The 23,415-nt window shown below is 40.3% G+C and overlaps 3 gene segments (V, D, J or C); all 3 read left to right on the forward strand.

Moving 5' to 3' along the window:
• Nucleotides 1-3,253: 3,253 nt before the first annotated feature.
• LOC115204739 (Ig heavy chain V region-like) lies at nucleotides 3,254-3,990 on the forward strand. The segment is given in 2 exon segments: nucleotides 3,254-3,389; nucleotides 3,489-3,990. Coding segments are annotated over 2 exon segments (357 nt in total).
• A 12,721-nt stretch (nucleotides 3,991-16,711) lies between these two features.
• Nucleotides 16,712-17,231, forward strand: LOC115204709 (Ig heavy chain V region 914-like). The segment is given in 2 exon segments: nucleotides 16,712-16,802; nucleotides 16,898-17,231. Coding segments are annotated over 2 exon segments (369 nt in total).
• Nucleotides 17,232-19,266: 2,035 nt separating this feature from the next.
• On the forward strand, nucleotides 19,267-19,817 carry LOC115204717 (Ig heavy chain V region-like). The segment is given in 2 exon segments: nucleotides 19,267-19,375; nucleotides 19,475-19,817. Coding segments are annotated over 2 exon segments (363 nt in total).
• Nucleotides 19,818-23,415: the final 3,598 nt, after the last annotated feature.

The raw sequence follows: 23,415 nt of genomic DNA on the forward strand, positions 1-23,415 counted from the left end.
GTATTTATAGGGCTCATTTGAAAAAGAGACCTTGATCTCAACATGACTCCCTGTCAAAACTAAAGGTTTAATAAACTCTTGGCCCTACTGATGACTCATAAATTGACCTCATTCATCAGCCCCTCCCCCATGACATCATGATGTAAATCCAGATCCCTCAGAGTTCATATATACTTATCTTTTTCTTGGTTTGCCCCTTTTATCAACTGTTCTTTATGAGCAATGGCTAAACATTGATGCTAGTTTGTTATTAACTCAATTTCATTACCTGCCTCTTCTATCTTAAGGACAGACGTTCCGCTAGCGGATACGCTCACCAATATCCAATGGTATAGCGTGGCGCGAAATACAAATACCTCAAAAATGCTATAACTTCAATTTCTCAAACATATGACTATTTTACACCATTTTAAAGACAAGACTCTCCTTTATCTAACCACATTGTCCGATTTCAAAAAGGCTTTACAGCGAAAGCAAAACATTAGATTATGTCAGGAGAGTACCCTGCCAAAAATAATCACACAGCCATTTTCAAAGCAAGCATATATGTCACAAAAACCAAAACCACAGCTAAATGCAGCACTAACCTTTGATGATCTTCATCAGATGACACTCCTAGGACATTATGTTATACAACACATGCATGTTTTGTTCAATCAAGTTCATATTTATATCAAAAAACAGCTTTTTACATTAGCATGTGATGTTCAGAACGCGCATACCCACTGCAAACTTCTGGTGAATTTACTAAATTACTCACGATAAACGTTGACAAAAAACATAACAATTATTTTAAGAATTATAGATACAGAACTCCTTTATGCAATCGCGGTGTCAGTTTTTAAAATAGCTTTTCGGGTGAAAGCACATTTTGCAATATTCTGAGTACATAGCCCGGCCATCATGGCTAGCTAATTTGACACCCACCAAGTTTGGCCCTCACCAAACTGAGATTTACTATTAGAAAAATTGGATTACCTTTGCTGTTCTTTGTCAGAATGCACTCCCAGGACTTCTACTTCAACAACAAATGTTGTTTTGGTTCCAAATAATCCATAGTTATATTCAAATACCTCCGTTTTGTTTATGCGTTCAGGTCAGTATCCGAAGGGTGACGCGCGAGCGCATTTCGTGACAAAGAATTTCTAAATATTCCATTACCGTACTTCGAAGCATGTCAAACGCTGTTTAAAATCAATTTTTATGCTATTTTTCTCGTAAAATAGCGATAATATTCCAACCGGGCGACGTTTTTTTAATTCAAACACTGAAAGAAAAACATGGAGTCGTCTCGTGCATGCGCATCTCCATTGTCATTGTTCCCTGCCTGACCACTCACAAAATCTCCTGCTGTTCTTCGCCCAGAGACTGCAGAGACATCATTCCACTTTCTGGCGCCTTCCGAGAGCCAATGGAAGCCTTAGAAAATGTCATGTTACAGCAGAAATGCTGTATTTTTGATAGAGAGGCCACAGAAGGAGAACAAATTGTCAGACAGGGCACTTCCTGTATGGAATCTTCTCAGGTTTTGGCCTGCCATATGAGTTCTGTTATACTCACAGACACCATTCAAACAGTTTTAGAAACTTTAGAGTGTTTTACACCCAAATCTACAAATTATATGCATATTCTAGTTTCTGGGCAGGAGTAGTAACCAGATGAAATCAGCTACGTTTTTTATCCGGCCGTGAAAATACTGCCCCCTAGCCCCAACAGGTTAAATAAATATATATAAATACAGTCCCTTTGGAAAGTATTCAGACCCCTTGACTTTTTCCACATTTTGTTACGTTACAGCCTTACTCTAAAATTGACTAAATTGTTTTTTTTTCTGAAACACACAATACCCCACAATGACAGAGCAAAAACAGGTTTATAGACATTTTTACAAATGTATTACAATAAAAAAATGGAAATATCACATTTACATAAGTATTCAGACCCTTTACTCAATACTTTGTTGAAACACCTTTGGCTGTGATTCAGGCCAAAGAGTTCAATCTTGTTTCTCATTGTCTGAGAGTCTTTAGGCGCCTTTTGGCAAACTCCAAGCCGGCTGTCATGTGCCTTTTACTGAGAAGTGGCTTCCATCTGGCCACCATAAATGCCTGATTGGTGGAATGCTGTGGAGATGTTTGTGTTTCTGGAAGTTTCTCCCATCTCCACAGAGGAACTCTAGAGCTCTATCAGAGTGACCATCGAGTTCTTGGTAACCGCCTGCCCAAGGCCTTTCTCCCTCGATTGCTCAGTTTGGCCGGGCGGCCAGCTCTAGGAAGAGTCTTGGGGGTTCAAAACTTCTTCCATTTAAGAATGATGGAGGCCACTGTGTTCTTGGGGACCTTCAATGCTGCAGAAATATTTTGGTACCCTTCTCCAGATCTGTGCCTCGACACAATCCTGTCTTGGTGCACTACGGACAATTCCTTTGACCTCATGGCTTGGTTTTTGCTCTGACATGCGTTGTTTACTGTGGGACCTTATATAGACAGATGTTTGACTTTCCAAATCATATCCAATCAATTTAATTTCCCATAGGTGGACTCCAATAAAGTTGTAGAAACATCTCAAGGATGATCAATTTAAACAGGATACACCGGAGCTCAATTTCGAATCTCATAGCAAAGGGTCTGAATACTTATGTAAATAAGGTATTTCTGTTTTTTCAATTTTTTTAACATCTGTAAAAATGTCAAAAAACTGTTTTTGCTTTTTCATTATGTGTAGATTGCTGAGGAAATGTTTCTACTTAATCCATTTTAGAATAAGGCTATAACGTAACAAAATGTGGAAACAGTCAAGGGGTCTGAAAACTTTCCGAAGGCACTGTATATACAACACAAAAACTGGAGACCATTAACATGGTTGTGACTAAATAGCATAGCATTGACTGGAAGTTACTTTTCGTAGCAGGTTAGGAGAGCACTTTAGCTAAACCTTAACCTTTTCCTAACCTTAACCTTTTCCTAACATGCTGTGTAAATTATCCAAACCTGCAATGAAAAAGTCACTTCCGTTCTTAGTTGTATACCACCTAAACCTATTGACACTCCTGGAGTTATGATACAAACAATATTGTCAATGTAAAGATAATTTTATCACAGTCATGTCTAACATTGTCTTCCAGTATAAGTATGTATTTTGACATGGAAAACGGAGTATTTATAGCTTGCACAGTTGCAATATTCCCAGTATTTGAATCTACTGTATCTGCCCCTACCTATGTAAATTTCACCTATCCCTTCTTCCTTTCCCTCCCTCCTTTTCCTCCTTATATAAACTCTCTGTATCTGAGAGTCCTGGAGAGTAGAGAAGTGCAGCTCCCACCAGTTCAGCTTCAACACAAACAATGTTCCCTGCGTCTCTGCTGCTGCTTCTGGCAGCTGCCTCCTGTGAGTTCCTGACTGTAGTCTGATCAGTATAACCTGTGTTGCTGTGATACTGATGTGACTCCTTGATTGATCTGACCTGTCATTCCTCTCCCTCCTCAGGTGTCCACTGTCAGGTCGTACTCACACAGGCTGAACAGTCAGTCCAGGGGACCAGTGGAGGATCCCTTAAACTCACATGTGCCTGTAGTGGATTTACTCTAAGCAGCTACAGAATGCACTGGATCCGCCAGGCACCTGGACAGGGTTTACAATGGATTCTTCACTATTATACTAGCAGTGACAACGGTTATGCCCTGGTTCTGCAAGGACGATTTGCAGCATCGAAGGATAGCACTCATTTCTATCTGCACATGACTCAGCTGAAGCCAGAGGACTCTGCAGTGTATTACTGTGCTAGAGACTCACAATGGTAAAAGTAATGGGAGAAGCCGTACAAAAACCATCTGGTGGAGAAAAGACGTGCACAAACACACGTATGGTATGACCAATAAACCATGACAAGGGGATACATGAGGCACAATTCTAATGATGTTTTTAAAGTGGAACTGACAGTGTTTTAGAAACATTCAATCCTATTAAAATATGTTCATATACAACACCAGGAAGAACATGACACCTTTTTTTCTGACAAGCAAGCATTTAGATATGGTCATTTTCACGTTTTCATAAATTCATAGAATGTTTGGGAACATTTGGCATTTTGGTAAGGCATTTGTGAAAATTCCATATTAATATAGAGTGGGAAAGCAACCTTACATTTGGACAATTAATAGACACTGCAGTAAATAAAACTGAATAAAAACATCTATGTTGTCCAGGACCGGAGTGCTCCATAGCCAATCAAAGCTACAGTAGGCCTATCTGCAAATTAGCAATTTGCCACATGGGCCTGCCATCATTCACTTTGAACTGGACTGTGTGTTTACAGGCTGTAGCAACAGCGTGACTTTAGATCATTAGAACACATTCGCCAAAAGCCACAAAATACATCTGAAAGGATTTCTGCATTTGGGAACTTCCATGAAAAGGTAGGCTCTCTCTCCCTCAGATGCCTATGCACATCATCAACAACTAATGTTAGCCAGAGCCAGATGAGCTAAAATCTAACGAGGGAACATTATATAAACCCTCTCAAACCTTTTCAGCTTGTTGGCCGTCAAAATTGCACTGAAAAACGATGGGGAATAGTAGCCTGCTTGTCCTTCTGTAGCTTGCCTGCCAATGCATGCTTGTCCCAACCCACATTTTGACAACTGAATGGGGAAGCTACCTGCCCATTTGATCGATGCCAAATACATTTAATTGACAACTAAGAGATATGCTAACTGTGGATAACAGTAGTTCAAGTTCAGCATAGCTAGCTAAGCTAGCAAAGTGAATAACATTTATTTCCAGGTAACCAAATGACACCTGCAGCTCAAGCTGTAGCCATCGAAAAACAATATTCCCTGAGGAGAAATAGTTGTTAAATCATCCACTTCTCCAATGACATGACATCCTCCAGAAGCAAACTAGATAATGTTAGGCTCTATGTTTTTAGCTTGCTAAATAAATAGCTAGATACGCCAGCCTAGAGGTGTCAAACTAAATCAGCGCACGGGACATATTGAAAAAAATTATAATTCGCAGGCCAGATATAGGCTATTTGTTTTTACAAAAACACGTGCAACTGCGACCCAAACTGGTCATTGTTTTAATTGAAAACAAATTGCTTTTTATACTGTACATATGATGATGTATGTAGCATTTTAACATTAAAACAAAAGAGATAAATAATATTTGTCCAGTCATTGCTGCTATGCTTGCAGATGTACATAATATTCTGTCACCCAAATCAAAAAGTATTTAATAACTCCAAATAACAAAAATGTAGCTATAGGTTGTTTAACACTTAAACATAAAACATGTTTAAAAAAATGTGCACTGCATGGATCCCCGGTGCAGTTTAATGCAGCATTGCTGTATGGTGCACTCAAAATGTATTGTAGTTGAGTAGCATGCGTATTGTTCAAATGTTGCTGTAATAGGTCTACGTTTCTCCTTTGCATGGATTTTTTTGCAGGTTTTGTTTTTTCGTTATTCATTGTCAAGCTTTAAAAACTGACTGCAACATTTTAGTATCCTAGCTAATACTTTGGCATGTGTCTGTATACTTTCCCTCTGAGCTACCTGGATACTCGAAAGCAGCGCAATTGAAGTAGAATTCACTGATGCAAGCGCATCAGACTGTAATAGATGACTCAACTATCACCTCATTAATACTCGCTTGTGTATCCTATTTGGCCCGCAGGCCTTGTGCGACACATGCGATAGCCTATTAGCCATGTTATGACTGACTTGCGATCCCTGCCTTGCTAGTTTGATTGTATTGACATTCCTTACTTAGTCATCAGTTTTTTTTCAAAATATTGAGTCATTGGAACTGAAACAGTGTATCCCGAATGGAGGCAGCAAACAATGCACCAGGCCAGCTGTAATTTACAACATGACAGGTTAATAACATCAATCATGCATTGAACTGCATCCATCTATTCTGCTAACAATGTTTTACTGAACATTATACATTTTTTGTCAAATATAACCTATTTTTTAAAACCTCTTAGAAAGTTGGTTTTGAACCATGAACTGTGAATTTTATATTTTTGACTGATTTTATGACTGTCTGTTTCATATCTGCAAAGCAGTTAAAACGCATGAGAACATGAGAACCCCTGTCACATAAGTTGTTATTTTCTATGGTAGAGTGGTCAGGGCATGACAGGGGGTGTTTATCTGTTTTTGTATGTCTTTGTTCAGTTCTAGTTTTGTATTTCTATGTTGGCCGTTGTTTGGCATGACCTCCAATTAGAGGCAGCTGGTTGTCGTTGACTCTAATTGGAGGCCATATTGAAGTTGATGTTTGTCCCACCTGTCCTTGTGGGTGATTATATTTTGAGTAGTGTGTTTTTCCCTCTCTGCGTCATGGTTTGTTGTTTTCTGCTTAGTTTAAGTATTTTTGTATTGCATCACGTTTCACGAATATAATAAATATGTGGAACACAAACGCTGCATCTTGGTCCGCTCCTTATCACAGCCGTGACAACCCCCAGCCTGACGAGTGATGACACAGCAGTGTATTACTGTGCCCGAAACACACAGTGAGAGAGAGTGGTGAGAGAGCTATACAAAAAACACTTCCCCATTCAGACCCTCCGATGAATGTTTTAGAAGGTCAATGTTCACAAGCACAACCATGGAAATACATTTTACAATGATCATCATTGTTATTTATTTTTTCAACATATTAGGATTACCAACAACGCAAGAAAATATCTGTCATTTGTGTCCCATAACTGAGGCCTTTTCTAACCATCTCCCAGAAGTGTAATTTCAAAACTGTCAAATTATCACATCATTATAATTTGCTAAAACTTCAGAAAAATGTGTTCCATTATTATAATTTTGTTGTTGTATTTTTCCCTCTTTTTCTCCCAATTTCATTCTTGTCTTATCGCTGCAACTCCCCAACGGGATCGGGAGAGGCGAAGGTCGAGCCATGCATCCTCTGAAGCATGACCAGGCAAACCTCACTCCTTAACACCCGCCCAGTTAACCCGGAAGCCCCAATGTGTCGGAGGAAACACCATTCAACTGACGACCGCAGTCAGCCTGCAGGCACCCGGCACGCCACAAGGAGTCTCTAGAGTGCGATGAGCCAAGTAAAGCCCTCCCCGGCCAAACCCTCCCCTAACCCGGACCAATTGTGCGCCGCCCTATGGGATTCCCGAGATCAAACCCGGGTCTGTAGTGATGCCTCAAGCACTGCGATGCAGTGCCTTAGACCGCTGCACCACTCGGGAGGACCATGTTCCATTATTTTAGCAGTTAATTTATACCTGCCTCTTTTTATTATACAAATATTACTTCTCTGGACTTTCTGACGGGCCGCCCCCAGGTGGTGAAGGTAAGAAACAACATCTCCACCCCGCTGATCCTCAACACTGGGGCCCCAGAAGGGTGCGTTCTCAGCCCTCTCCTGTACTCCCTGTTCACCCATGACTGCGTGGCCATCCACACTTCCAATTCAATCACCAAGTTTGCAGATGACACTACAGTGGTAGTAGTGGAGATGGTGGAGATGTTGCCTGATTACCAACAACGACGAGACAGCCTACAGGGAGGAGGTAAGGGCCCTCGGAGTGTGGTGTCAGGAAAATAACCTCTCACTCAACGTCAACAAAACAAAGGAGATGATCGTGGACTACAGGAAACAGCAGAGGGAGCACCACCCCATCCACATTGACGGACAGTAGTGAAAAGGTGGAAAGTTTTCTTCTTACTGCTAGGCGTCCCGCCAGCAGGACACCTGTCGACAACTTCTGGTGAAATTGGAGGCTGCACAATTCAAATAAATAATCATACAAATTATGGATATTCAATATTTAGGTACATACAAGTATCTTATATCGGTTAAAAGCTTACATTCTTGTTAATCTAACTGCATTGTCCGATTTACAATAGGCTTTACAGCGAAAGCATGCCATGCGATTGTTTGAGGACGACGCCCCACATCAAAATATTTTTCAACCAGCACAGGTTTCATAAATTCACAAAGAGCAATTAAATATTCAATATTAAATATTCCTCTGATTTGCAATCCAAAGGGTCCCAGCTACAACATGTTGTGTCGTTTTGTTAGATAAAATCCTTTTTATCCGAAAAAGTCTGTTTAGTTGGCGCCATTGATTTGAGTAATCCACTCGTTCAACATGGAGGCTGAAGACACAGCTGTGTATTATTGTGCCAGAGACTCAGTGATACAAACCAGGGCCAGACATGCACTGTACAATACTCACTTATCCCTTAACCTGTTGGGGCTAGGGGGCAGTATTTACACGGCCAGATAAAAAACGTACCCGATTTAATCTGGTTACTAATCCTACCCAATAACTAGAATATGCATATACTTATTATATATGGATAGAAAACACCCTAAAGTTTCTAAAACTGTTTGAATGGTGTCTGTGAGTATAACAGAACTCATTTGGCAGGCAAAAACCTGAGAGATTCCTTTACAGGAAGTGGCCTGTTTGACCATTTATTTGCTTTCTTTGACATCTCTTCCAAAAACTCAGGATCTCTGCTGTTACGTGACACTTCCCACGTCTCCAATGGGGTCTCAGAGCCCGGGAAAAACAGGAATGACGTAATTCAAAGCCCTGGCTGAAACACACGAGAGCTTTTGCTAAGTGGTCTATCAGAGGACAAAGGCTTAGGCGCGTGACCTGCCCTGCCCTCGTCTTTCTGTTTTTCCCTCAGTTTACAGACACGCAGATTCCCGGTCGGAATATTATCGCTTTTCTACGAGATAAATTGCATAAAAATTGATGTTAAACAGCGATTGACATGCTTCGAAGTACGGTAATGGAATATTTAGAATTTTTTTGTCACGAAATGCGCCATGCGCACGACCGTGATTTACCATTGTGATAGTGTCTAGAACGCACGAACAAAACGTCGCTGATGGAACATAACGATGGATTATTTGGGACCAAACATACATTTGTTATTGAAGTAGAAGTCCTGGGAGTGCATTCTGACGAAGAACAGGAAAGGTAAGACCATTTTTCTTATAGGAAATATGATTTTGATGAAGGCTAAACTTGCCGGGTGTCTAAATAGCTAGCCCGTGATGGCTGGGCTATGTACTTAGAATATTGCAAAATGTGCTTCATCCGAAAAGCTATTTTAAAATCGGACATATCGAGTGCATAGAGGAGTTCTGTATCTATAATTCTTAAAATAATTGTTATGCTTTTTGTGAACGTTTATCGTGAGTAATTTAGTAAATTGTTAGTAAATTCCCCGGAAGTTTGCGGGCGGTATGCTTTTTCTGAACGTCACATGCTAATGTAAAAAGCTGTTTTTTTATATAGATATGAACTTGATTGAACAGACATGCATGTATTGTATAACATAATGTCCTAGGTGTGTCATCTGATGAAGATCATCAAAGGTTAGTGCTGCATTTAGCTGTGGTTTTGTTTTTTGTGACATTATATGCTAGCTTGAAAAATGGGTGTCTGATTATTTCTGGCTGGGTACTCTGCTGACATAATCTAATGTTTTGCTTTCGTTGTAAAGCCTTTTTGAAATCGGACAGTGTGGTTAGATTAACGAGAGTCTTGTCTACTTACATCTAGATGTTCCGCTAGCGGAACGTCTGCTCCAATATCCAATGATGGGCGGGGCGCGAAATACAAACTCCTCTAAAATCCGAAAACTTCCACTTTTCAAACATATGACTATATTACAGCTATTTAAAGACAAGACTCTCGTTAATCTAACCACACTGTCCGATTTCAAAAAGGCTTTCAAACGCGCCACAGGATTCAACTGGCTGTTACGTAGGTGGGACGATTTGGTGCCACCTAGCCCATAGAGGTTAAACAGTTGTAGTAATACGTATCAATCAGTAGGGGGTGATATTAACCTTCTTACTGTAATAATATAAAGTCAAATCACCCCATGGAATGATTAATTTAGTTTATACTACATTGGTATATTTGACTTAAAAATTATTGATTTAGACAGTTTGCTCAATATATTGCTCCAACCTTCTCCATAATATCATATATAATCACAAGTTCCAAACTGTGGACCTTCTTATTAAGAGCTTCATTATGCCAACCTCTACAGTATAACTCTTCCCTCCATCCATCTCTCAACGCACCCTCTTGTTCTTTCCCAACTTGAACAGTGTCTGTCCGTCCTTAGATGCCCTCTGAGTCCTGGAGAGTAAGAGTAGCGCGTATCAGTTCAGCTTCAACACAAACCATGTTCCCTGCATCTCCGCTGCTGCTGGCAGCTGCCTCCTGTGAGTCTCTCTGTTAATACAAATGGAGATTTGTTACAACTCTGGATTGATCATTTCGAATTTCAGATGAAAACTGACAATGCTGTGTATTGATGTGTGTTCCTCATTACAGGTGTCTACTGGGATATTGAACTCATCCAGTCTGCTCCAGTGGTTATAAAACCAGGAGAGTCTTTCAGCATCTCCTGTAAATTCTCAGGATTTTCTATATCGTCTTATTGTCCTGCATAGATACGACAAGCTGAAGGCAAAGCTTTGGAGCATGTTGGTCATACATGTACTAGTAGTACTTCTACTGCAGACTCACTAAAGAGCAAGATCACTTCTAGTTATGTCAGCACCAGCAGTACAGTGTTTCTACAAGGGAACAACTTCCAGACTGAAGACACAGCTGTGTATTATTGTGCTTGGCGAACACAGTGGTACAAACCACCACCAGAGCTATAAAAAAAACTTTCTCCAGTGATTCATTGTACACTGCTCAAAAAAATAAAGGGAACACTTAAACAACACAATGTAACTCCAAGTCAATAACACTTCTGTGAAATCAAACTGTCCACTTAGGAAGCAACACTGATTGACAATAAATTTCACATACTGTTGTGCAAATGGAATAGACAACAGGTGGAAATTATAGGCAATTAGCAAGACACCCCCAATAAAGAAGTGGTTCTGCAGGTGGGGACCACAGACCACTTCTCAGTTCCTATGCTTCCTGGCTGATGTTTTGGTCACTTTTGAATGCTGGCGGTGCTTTCACTCTAGTGGTAGCATGAGACGGAGTCTACAACCCACACAAGTGGCTCAGGTAGTGCAGCTCATCCAGGATGGCACATCAATGCGAGCTGTGGCAAGAAGGTTTGCTGTGTCTGTCAGCGTAGTGTCCAGAGCATGGAGGCGCTACCAGGAGAAAGGCCAGTACATCAGGAGACGTGGAGGAGGCCGTAGGAGGGCAACAACCCAGCAGCAGGACCGCTACCTCCGCCTTTGTGCAAGGAGGAGCAGGAGGAGCACTGCCAGAGCCCTGCAAAATGAGCTCCAGCAGGCCACAAATGTGCATGTGCCTGCTCAAACGGTCAGAAACAGACTCCATGAGGGTGGTATGAGGGCCCGACGTCCACAGGTGGGGGTTGTGCTTACAGCCGAACACCGTGCAGGACGTTTGGCATTTGCCAGAGAACACCAAGATTGGCAAATTTGCCACTGGCGCCCTGTGCTCTTCACAGATGAAAGCAGGTTCACACTGAGCACATGTGACAGACGTGACAGAGTCTGAAAACGCCGTGGAGAACGTTCTGCTGCCTGCAACATCCTCCAGCATGACCGGTTTGGCGGTGGGTCAGTCATGGTGTGGAGTGGCATTTCTTTGGGGGGCCGCACAGCCCTCCATGTGCTCGCCAGAGGTAGCCTGACTGCCATTAGGTACCGAGATGAGATCCTCAGACCCCTTGTGAGACCATGTGCTGGTGCGGTTGGCCCTGGGTTCCTCCTAATGCAAGACAATGATAGACCTCATGTGGCTGGAGTGTGTCAGCAGTTCCTGCAAGAGGAAGGCATTGATGCTATGGACTGGCCCGCCCGTTCCCCAGACCTGAATCCAATTGAGCACATCTGGGACATCATGTCTCGCTACATCCACCAACGCCACGTTGCACCACAGACTGTCCAAGAGTTGGCGGATGCTTTAGTCCAGGTCTGGGAGGAGATCCCTCAGGAGACCATCCGCCACCTCAGCAGGAGCATGCCCAGGCGTTGTAGGGAGGTCATAGAGGCACGTGGAGGCCACACACACTACTGAGCATCATTTTGACTTGTTTTAAGGACATTACATCAAAGTTGGATCAGCCTGTAGTGTGGTTTTCCACTTTAATTTTGAGTGTGACTCCAAATTCAGACCTCCATGGGTTGATAAATTGGATTTCCATTGATTATTTTTGTGTGATTTTGTTGTCAGCACATTCAACTATGTAAAGAAAAAAGTATTTAATAAGATTATTTATTTCATTCAGATCTAGGATGTGTTGTTTAAGTGTTCCCTTTATTTTTTTGAGCAGTATATAATAGGACTCATTTGTCACGACTCCTACCGAGGGTGGCTCCTCTCCCTTCTTCGGTTGGCGCTCGGCGGTCGTCGTCACCGGCCTACTAGCTGCCACCGATCCCTTTTTCCTTTTCGATTGGTGTTGCCTAATTAGTTGCACCTGTGTTTGATTAGGCTTGTTAGCTGGGCTATTTAAGCCCGTATGCCCGCCGGTTTTGTGTGCGGGCTTAATTGTTCTTTCCACGTTATGCTGTGTGGTGGATGTGTGTCTTTGGGATGTTGTATTTTTGTGCGCTCGGCATTTTGGGCGATTAGTCTTTTTTGTGCGTAATATAGAGCACTGCATTGAACTTTTCTGCTTCCTGCGCCTGACTCCGCACCCACGACGCCCAGACCTTTACATCATTAAATGAAATAGAACAGATGTTTCTCAATATCAAATGTGTAAATTCATTTAAGCCCTATTTATCACTGGCGGTGCTGTAAGTAATTATTTGAAATGTTTGCCAATTATACTCCTTCCAGACTGATGACTCCAGACCTTGATGGTATTCTAATTGATGTCTACTAAACATTCAATTAACTCATGCATGATCCATTATACGTTTTAATCATTCATAAAAAGGTCATACGGAACAATAAGGTCTTTTGTATTATGAAAAAGACACAAAGAACAAATATGTTTTAAATAAAATATATCCAACAAAAGAACTGGAGACCAATAACATGGTTGTGACAAGATGGAGTACAGCTATGCCCAGAAGTGACTTTTCACAGCAGGTTAGGAGAACATTTTAGCTAACACTTATTTAGCTAACACTTAACACTCACCCTATTGCTAACCTTAACCTAATTATCTTAACCTTCTTAGTAAGTTCTTCTAACCTGCTATGCCTTACCTGCTGCTTAATTTCTCCTAACCTGCTACTAAAAATTATTTTCCGGTTATAGCTTTATTCCACATAGTCAACATCCATTAACACTTGTGGGTTATGTTATCAAAACATTGGCAAAGAGTTAAACACATTGTATCAAGGCCCTGCCTAACATTATCCACCAGTAATAATAACACAATGATACACCTGTTAAATACATGGTGCTATTGTTGTTGATGCACCAACAGGGGGCACTCTCTCTCCATATGAATACAATAAAGACCAGTACTGATGAAGGTTCTGCTATATAAATATATTACAAGAAAAACGTATAAAATGGATGTTGATTCATAATGCTTCTCTGACTGTCCAGCCTGGTCAACCACTGACCATATCCTGTAAGGTCTCATATTCTGTTACTAAAACTTGGACAGCTTGGATCTGACAACCTGCAGGGAAAACACTGGAGTGGATTGGAAATGTATATTCTGGAGACACAGAATACAAGGATTCACTGAAGAACAAGTTCAGCCTCTCAGTAGACTCTAGCAGTTATACTGTGTTTTTAAAGGGAACTTCCAGACTGAAGACACAGCTGTGTATTATTGTGCCTACCCTCACAGTGATATAACCCACCACCAGAGCTGTATAAAAACCATCCTCTTGGGAGACACTGTATAGAATATGGAAGCTGAAGAGCAGATGTAATGCTCTTCTTTTCCACTAATGTTATTGAAAAATAAATGTTTTATCCATAAAATACTCAGTAAGAATGTCTAGCCCATCTCCTTTGTTAATAAATCAGAGGAGTTACAGTCAATATACCAAATGCACCTGAAATAACAGGGCAACTTATGTTAAATGGTGATACAAAAATATTGACTAGCCTTGCCACTAGGTTCTGGAACAATACATGGGGTAACATACTACAATTACTGAACTTATACAACATTATGACAAACTATAGGACACAGCCGTTCATCCTCCCTGGCCAAAATATGGTGCCATGACTGGAAGTCATAATTTACAGATACAAAATCCATGTATGTATGTATGTATGTATGTATGTATGTATGTATGTATGTATGTATGTATGTATGTATGTATGTATGTATGTATGTATGTATGTATGTATTGTAATGTATTGTATTGTATTGTATTGTATGTGCATATATTATGAGTACATTATGCATATAGAATGCATCCAGCGATGTATCAAATAATTGTCTTTGTAGGACATTGTAGGTGGGGGGGATTTTAGTCTCTTTGAATACAGGACAACAAATATTGTCAGTTGTTTTACCACTGTGTTAGTCATTTGTTTTACAATTGTGTTAATCATTTGTTTTACCACTGTGTTAGTCAGTTGTTTTACCATTGTGTTAGTCAGTTGTTTTACCATTGTGTTAGTAATTTGTTTTACCATTGTGCTAGTCAATTGTTTTACCATTGTGTTAATCATTTGTTTTACCACTGTGTTAGTCAGTTGTTTTACCATTGTGTTAATAATTTGTTTTACCATTGTGTTAGTAATTTGTTTTACCATTGTGCTAGTCAGTTTTTTTTACCATTGTGTTAATCATTTGTTTTACCATTGTGCTAGTCAGTTGTTTTACCATTGTGCTAGTCAGTTGTTTTACCATTGTGCTAGTCAGTTGTTTTACCACTGTGTTAGTCAGTTGTTTTACCATTGTGTTAGTCAGTTGTTTTACCACTGTGTTAGTCAGTTGTTTTACCATTGTGTTAGTCAGTTGTTTTACCATTGTGTTAGTCAGTTGTTTTACCACTGTGTTAGTCAGTTGTTTTACCACTGTGTTAGTCAGTTGTTTTACCATTGTGTTAGTCAGTTGTTTTACCACTGCGTTAGTCAGTTGTTTTACCATTGTGTTAATCATTTGTTTTACCATTGTGTTAGTAATTTGTTTTACCATTGTGCTAGTCAGTTTTTTTTACCATTGTGTTAATCATTTGTTTTACCATTGTGCTAGTCAGTTGTTTTACCATTGTGCTAGTCATTTGTTTTACCACTGTGTTAGTCAGTTGTTTTACCATTGTGTTAGTCAGTTGTTTTACCACTGTGTTAGTCAGTTGTTTTACCATTGTGTTAGTCAGTTGTTTTACCATTGTGTTAGTCAGTTGTTTTACCATTGTGTTAGTCAGTTGTTTTACCACTGTGTTAGTCAGTTGCTTTACTACTGTGTTAGTCAGTTGTTTTACCATTGTGTTAGTCAGTTGTTTTACCACCGCGTTAGTCAGTTGTTTTGCCTTGTTTTCCCCCATGTGTATATAGAGTTTATTTTCAATTAAAGATAGATCTTGCCATGTCTCTGGCTATGCCCTGACAGACTATGGTACAGGTTGGATACGACAGCAGCCAGGGAAAACACTGGAGTGGATTGGGATCATCTGGGCTGGTGGATCCATCAACTCTGGAGCCTCTTTTAAGAGCAGATTCACCATCTCCAGAGACAGTAGTAATGTACTGTACTTAGACATCACCAGTCTGCAGTCTGAGGACACAGCTGTGTATTATTGTGCTCGTGGTCACGGTGATACAAACCAGCACCAGACCTGTACAATAACTCACCCACCCAATAAACGGTTGGAGTTATACGCACCCACCAGGAGTGGGCGATCTTGACCTTTACATGAAATAAATCCTAATATGATCTGATGATTGTATGAACTAGATGTAGTATCAGTCACTAGTCAAAACAAGGACTACTGTAGGATAAGAACAGATATAGGTATAACTCAATACCCTCACTATTAAACATGTATTACCATTTTATTGAGATTGATTCAGTGGTTGTTTCAGAAGTATTCCCTTTATCTTACTAAGATTGAAACTTTGCTATGTTTTCATTTATAAAGCCCTTTTACAAAAAATCCCACTGTACCTAACATCATTACTTAACTTTAGACATAGGAGTTACCTCACCCAGTCTCAGGAATGGCTAACTCTGGAAATTCCTTTGGTCTCTACTGATTAAGGTAAATGAGCTTTTAGTTTTTTGCACCTTATTTGTTGAACAATCTTCAAAATATGAATTTATGTGATATTCTGGTGCCTCTAGGGCAATTCAGAAAGCTGATGGAGGACCTTTATATTAATCAATTTGTTTGATTTTCTTTCTGCTTGCATGTTGTATTTATATTTTGATGTGTGCATTTTCTGTAATTTATGTCATTCAGGGCTTGTCTGTAAAAGACACCTTGGACTCAGAATGACTCCCTCCTGATAAAATAAAGCTTAAATAAAATAAATTAAAATGGGTACAGTTATTATCATACTGTCCTGACAACTCTTTTTCAGAGTTTGTGCTGCAAATGGGAAATGTCTCCTCCATCAATCTACCTGATAAAATAGATTGAATTAAAATAGGAAAGCAAAGCAGTATCTTATAACAGAACATCTCAAGATGGCCTACCAGGTGGTCAGTGGGTAGTTATCAAAGCTTCCTTTGATTGGTCCTCCCTGTGAGGTGGAGCTCTTGCAAAACTCTCCAGTCCTCCGTGTTTATTAATGTCTCTGTTGAAGGAGGATTCTGCTGAGGACTGTCTCAACTACCTGTCGAGAACTAAGCAGCTCAACATGTTTCCTACCACAGGAATACTCTTACTGACAGTCTATCTAACAGGTGAGGATATGCAGCCTAATTATATGTTTTTGAAGGAAATAAATTGACACATTAGCTTTCATTTTCAACAATATCTATACTCTCTATTTCCACAGGTGTTCATGGTCAGACACTGACTGAGTCTGGACCAGTGGTTAAAAAGCCTGGAGAATCGCACAAACAGACCTGTACAGCCTCTGGGTTCACATTCAGTAGCTATGAGATGAACTGGATCAGACAGGCTCCTGGGAAAGGACTGGAGTGGGTTGCTTTTATTAGCACAGCTAGTACTCCCATCTCTTACTCACAGTCAGTCCAGGGTAGATTCACCATCTCCAGAGATGACTCCAGCAGTAAGCTGTACCTACAGATCAACAGTCTGAAGAATGAGGACACAGCAGTGTATTACTGTGCTAGAGAGTCACAGTGGTTAAACTAATGTTAGTGTCATAACTTCTGCCGAAGTCAATTCCTCTCCTTGCTCGGGTGGTGCTCGGCGGTCGACGTCACCGGTCTTCTAACCATCATCGATCAGTTTTTCATTTTCTATTAGTTTTGTCTTGTCTTCCTACACACCTGTTTCCAATCCAATTAATCATGTTATGTATTTAACCCTCTGTTTCCCCTCATGTCCTTGTCGGGGATTGTTTTTGATGTTATGTTACGTGGGTTTGTGTATCGGGGTGCGACGGGTAATTTTACCCATTTATTTTGTACTTTGGTTTTGGAGTTGGTTTTGTTATTAAATACTCCATATTAACCAACTTGGTTTCTCCTGTGCCTGACTTCCTTGCCACCTACATACAAGAACATGACAGTTAGAAGCTGTACAAAAACCGTCTGAAATAGAAAGGATGTACTTGCACAAGTGTATGCACAAACATTAGCTGGCCGTGATAGATGTTCACATACAGTATCATCACACAGTGACACAGCGATAACACACCTGTTAGATATGTTGTTATAGTGTTGTTGATAAACCAAGAGATATCCCATTATCTTCATTTTACTGGTGTCTCAATACTTCAGTTGATGGAGGAACTGCAATGTTTTGAAGTATCATGTAATGTTTCAGTTCATAAGGATCATTCTTCTAGAAGTTTTATTTTAGAATAAAAACATGAATGTAGCTGCTGCTTAATTTTTTTTAACCATTTGTCATTCATCCTTATCTATGTATGCCGAATAGTTTTATGAACATGTGGATTAATTCAATTATTTAGTTTCACGTGGTACAATCACAAATATAATCTAAAGAGGGTCTGTGAGTTTTCACATTGTAAAGGTTGTGTCCAGTAATAGTGGTGGTGGTCCTGAAGTGTCTCTTATATACCCTCTTATATACTGTATCTCCCACCATCTCTCCATGTCAATGCAAACCCTCCCTCTGATTATTTCCCTACTTAAACAGTGTCTGTCTGTCCTTAGATGCTCTCTGTGTACTGGAGAGAAGAGAAAAGCAGCTCCCACTAGTTCAGCTTCAAAACAAGCCATGTTCCCTGCATCTCTGCTGCTGCTGGCAGCTGTATCCTGTGAGTTTCTCTGTTCATACAAATTGATATTTATTACAACTCTGAACTGATCATTTCTCATTTCTGATGAAAACTGACAGTGCTGTGTATTGATGTGTGTTTCTCCATATAGGTGTCTACTGTGATATAGAAATAATCCATTCTGGTCCAGTGGTTATAAAACAAGGAGAGTTTTTCAGCATCTCCTGCAAATTCTCTGGGTTTTCTATATATTCTTACTGTCATCGCTCGATACGACAAGCTGAAGGCAAAGCTTTGGCCATGTTGGTTATACATGTATTAGTAGTACTTCTACTGTAGACTCACTGAAGATCACTTCTAGTTATGACAGCTCTAGCAGTACAGCGTTTGATTGTATAATAGGACTCCTTAAATTAAATAGAACAGAGATGCTTCACCACATCAAATTTGTAAAGGAATACAAGCCCATCACTTGTGGTGCTGGACATTTATATCTGAGTTGTTTACCAATTATACTCCTGATATGACTTGATGGTATTCTAATTGATGTCTATCAAACATTCAATGAACTCATTCATGATCCATTACTTTAATGTTTTAGTCATTCACATGATAAAGGTGGCCAGTACCGAACAAGAAGATCTAAGCTCTATAGTATCGAAAAGACACGTAATTAAGTATTATGATATAAATACAGATTTATTCAACAATATAAAGACTGGGGACTATTCACATTATTGGGTTGTGATACAAAAAATATTAGCAGAGTGTAAACTCATTGTATCACAGTCCTGCCTAACATTATCCTCCAGTATAAGTATTTTTACATGGAGAACACACTAGAGTATTGCACAGTTATTACATATTGTTTCCCTACAGATATTTCCATTAATTATATATATATCCTCTCCTTATGCAAATTTCACTTAGCCCCTCCCCTTCTCTCCCTCTACCTCCTTATACATAAACCTCTCTGTATCTGAGAGTCCTAGTACGTCCCTCTGAGTCCTGGAGAGTAGAGAAGAGCAGCTTCCACCTGTTCAACTTCAATACAAACCATGTTCCCTGCATCTCTACTGCTGATGCTGGCAGCTGCCTCCTGTGAGTTCCTGACTGTAGTCTGATCAGTATAACCTGTGTTGCTGTGATACTGATGTGACTCCTTGATTGATCTGACCTGTCATTCCTCTCCCTCCTCAGGTGTCCACTGTCAGGTCGTACTCACACAGGCTGAACAGTCAGTCCAGGGGACCCCCAAAGGATCCCTCAAACTCACATGTGCCTGTAGTGGATTCACTCTAAGCAGCACTAATATGCACTGGATCCGCCAGGCACCTGGAAAAGGTCTTGAATGGATCATTTACTATTATTCTGACACTGACAAGAGCAATGCCCCTGTAGTACAGGGCAGATTAACAGCATCGAAGGACAGCTCTAATTTCTATCTCCACATGAGCCAGTTGAAGCCAGAGGACTCTGCAGTGTATTACTGTGCTAGAGACTCACTATGGTTAAACTAATGAGAATAGCTGTACAAAAACCATCTGGTTGAGAAAGGAAGGACGTGCACAAATACACAGACACACGTATGGTATAACGTGCAGACCATGACAAGGGGATACATGAGGAACAATTCCAATGATGTATCAAATAATAACACAATGATACACCTGTTAAATACATGATGCTAGTGTTGTTGATGCACCAACAGGGGGCACTCTCTCTCCATATGATTAAAATAAAGACCAGTACTGATGAAGGCTCTGCTATATAAATATATTACAAGAAAAACGTATAAAATGGATGTTGATTCATAATGCTTCAGTTTTTCAAAACGAAAGTAGCGTCTTAAATATGTCTCATCCACCACAAGTATTAACTAATGCTGTAAATGTATTGTTTCATATTTACCCCCCCCCCTCCCATTCAAAAAGATAACCCAAAGAGGGCCTCTGAGTTTTCAGAGTGTAAAGGTTGTGTCCATTAATAGTGGTGATGGTCCTGGAGTGTCTCTTACCCTCTTATACATCCCCTCCCCCTTTACGTCAATGTAAACCTAGTTCTCTCCCTACTTAAACTGAATATGGCTGTCTGTCTCTGTCCTCGTAAGTCCCTCTGTGTTCTGGAGAGTAGAGAAGAGCAGCTCCTACCAGTTCAGCTTCAACACAAACAATGTTCCCTGCAAGTCTGCTGCTGCTGGCAGCTGCCTCCTGTGAGTCTCTCTGTGTTTGGAGGAAGAACAAAGCAAATAAAATTGCCTGTAGTATAAAACTGGCTTCAACACAACTACTAGAATTTATATTGTGTAACATGTTGCTATTTTGTGTATTTAATATTGTTCATTATTTTATTTCCCAAGTGTACAGAGTTATGAACTCTCTCAGCCAGCCTCTATGACTGTCCAGCCTGGTCAACCACTGACCATCTCCTGTAAGGTCTCTTATTATGTTACTAAAACTCGGACAGCTTGGATTTGACATCCTGCAGGGAAAACACTGGAGTGGATTGGAAATGTATATTCTGGAGACACAAAATATAATGATCCACTGAAGAACAAGTTCAGCGTCTCAGTAGACTCTAGCAGTAATGCTGTGTTTTTAAAAGGGAACTTCCAGACTGAAGACACAGCTGTGTATTACTGTGCCTACCCTCACAGTGATATAACCCACCACCAGAGATGTATAAAAACCAACCTCTAGGGATATGCTGTACAGAAAATGGAAGCTGAAGAGCAGACGTAATTCTCAACGGTTCCACTCAAGTCATGGAAAAATATATGTTTTATCCATAAAATACTCAATGAGAAAGTTTAGCCTATCTCCGTTTTATTTAACTAGGCAAGTTAGTTAAGAACAAATTCTTATTTTCAATGACGGCCAAGGAACAGTGGGTTAACTGCCTTGTTCAGGGGCAGAAGGACAGATTTTTACCTTGTCATCGTGCAACCTTTCAGTTACTAGTCCAACGCTCTAACCACGAGGCTACCTGACATCTTTTGTTAATAAATTAGAGGTGAACTGGTCAATATACCAAATGCCCCTAAAATAACGTTGGACAACTTATGCTAAATTGTGATACAAAATATTGACTAGCCTTACCACTAGGTTCTGTAACAATACATGGGGTAATATACCACAATCACTGAAATGATGCAACATTATGACAAGCTATAGGACACAGCCATTCATCTTCCTTGGCCAAAATATGGTGCCATGACTCCACAATTCATCACTGTCACAACTGGAATTAATTATTTACACATACAAAAGGTAAGTATACACTGTATGTACAGTATGTATGTACAGTGCCTTCGGAAAGTATTCAGACCACTTGACTTTTTCACACATTTTGTTACGTTACAGCCTTATTCTAAAATGTATTAAATAAATTGAAATCTTCAGCAATCCACACACAATACCCCATAATGATGAAGCAAAAAACATATTTTTGAATTTTTGCTAATTTATTAAAAATAAAAATCATAAATAACTTACATAAGCATTCAGACTCTTTGCTATGAGAAGCAAAATTGAGCTCAGGTGCATCCTGTTTCCATTGATCGTCCTTGAGATGTTTCTAAGACTTGATTGGAGTCCACCAGTGGTAAATTCAATTGATTTGACATGATTTGGAAAGGCACACAACCATCTATATAAAGGTCCCACAGTTGACAGTGCATATCAGAGCAAAAACTAAGCAGTGAAGTCAAAGGAATTGCCGTAGAGCTCCGAGACAGGATTGTGTCGAAGCACAGATCTGGGGAATGGTACCAAAAAATGTCTGCAGCATTGAAGGTCCCCAAGAACACAGTGGCCTCCATCATTCTTAAACGGAAGAAGTTTGGAACCACCTTGACTCTTCCTTGAGCTGGTCGCCCGGCCAAACTGAGCAATCAGGGGAGAAGGTCCTTGGTCAGGGAGATGACCAAGAACCCGATGGTCACTCTGACAGAGCTCTAGAGTTCCTCTGTAGAGATAGGAGAAACTTCCAGAAGGACAACCATCTCTGCAGCACTCCACCAATCAGGCCTTTATGGTAGAGTGGCCAGACGGAAGCCACTCCTCAGTAAAAGGCACATGGCAGCCCTCTTGGAGTTTGCCAAAAGGCACCTAAAGTCTCTCAGACAATGAGAAACAAGATTTTCTGGTCTGATGAAACCAAGATTGAACTCTTTGGCCTGAATGCCAAGCGTCACATCTGGAGGAAACCTGGCACCATCCCTTTGGTGAAGCATGGTGTTGGCAGCATCATGCTGTGGGGATGTTTTTCAGCGACAGGGACTGGGAGACTAGTCAGGAGGGGATGATGAACAGAGCAAAGTAAAGAGAGATCCTTGATGAAAACCTGCTCCAGAGCTCTCAGCACCTCAGACTGGGGTGAACGCTCCCCGACCAACCTGGCAGAGCTTCAGGATCTGCAGAGAAGAATGGGAGAAACTCCCCAAATCCAGGTGTGAAAAGCTTGTAGCATCATACCCAAGAAGACTCAAGGCTGTAATTGTTGCCAAAGGTGCTTCAACAAAGTACTGAGTGAAGGGTCTGTATACTTATGTAAATGTGATATTTGCAAACATTTCTAAAAACTGGATGCTTTTTATATTGGAGATCAAGTTTATAAATAGCTTGGCTGTGCAGATGAGACAGTGGATTGTGCAGTCAGATGGAACACAGTAATAGGCATTTTAACGTCATAGATTTAGCCGGTGATAACTTGTGGAATAGACACCGGCTGGAATGCAGTTTTAACCAATCAGCTTTCAGGCTTAGACCCACCCATTGTATAATTGAAAACAATCACAGCATGGTACTTAATTCTTACTCAGAAATGATTTAATGTTGAAATAAAAATGGCTGCATTGGACTTTTAACAAATTATTCAGGCCATAAGAAAAGTAGTGGTGTGTTGGTAAAATCACTGGGGAATCCAGAAGAAAAAAAATGCCAAATTACAACCTATGTGTTGTGATAATTGCATGATATATAGGCCTAAAGGCAGAAACAATAGAAGACATCGTGGCAGAATAAATTCAACCACACCTTTGTTTCATCACAAAACCAGAGAGCAACATCTGTCCTGTGGAGTCCACAAAGCATATTGCATGTAACAAATAGTTACATGACCAAAAGCATGGTCAAGCAAGT

This window comes from Salmo trutta, chromosome 1, assembly GCF_901001165.1.
Source record: "Salmo trutta chromosome 1, fSalTru1.1, whole genome shotgun sequence".
Taxonomy (NCBI): Eukaryota; Metazoa; Chordata; class Actinopteri; order Salmoniformes; family Salmonidae; genus Salmo; species Salmo trutta.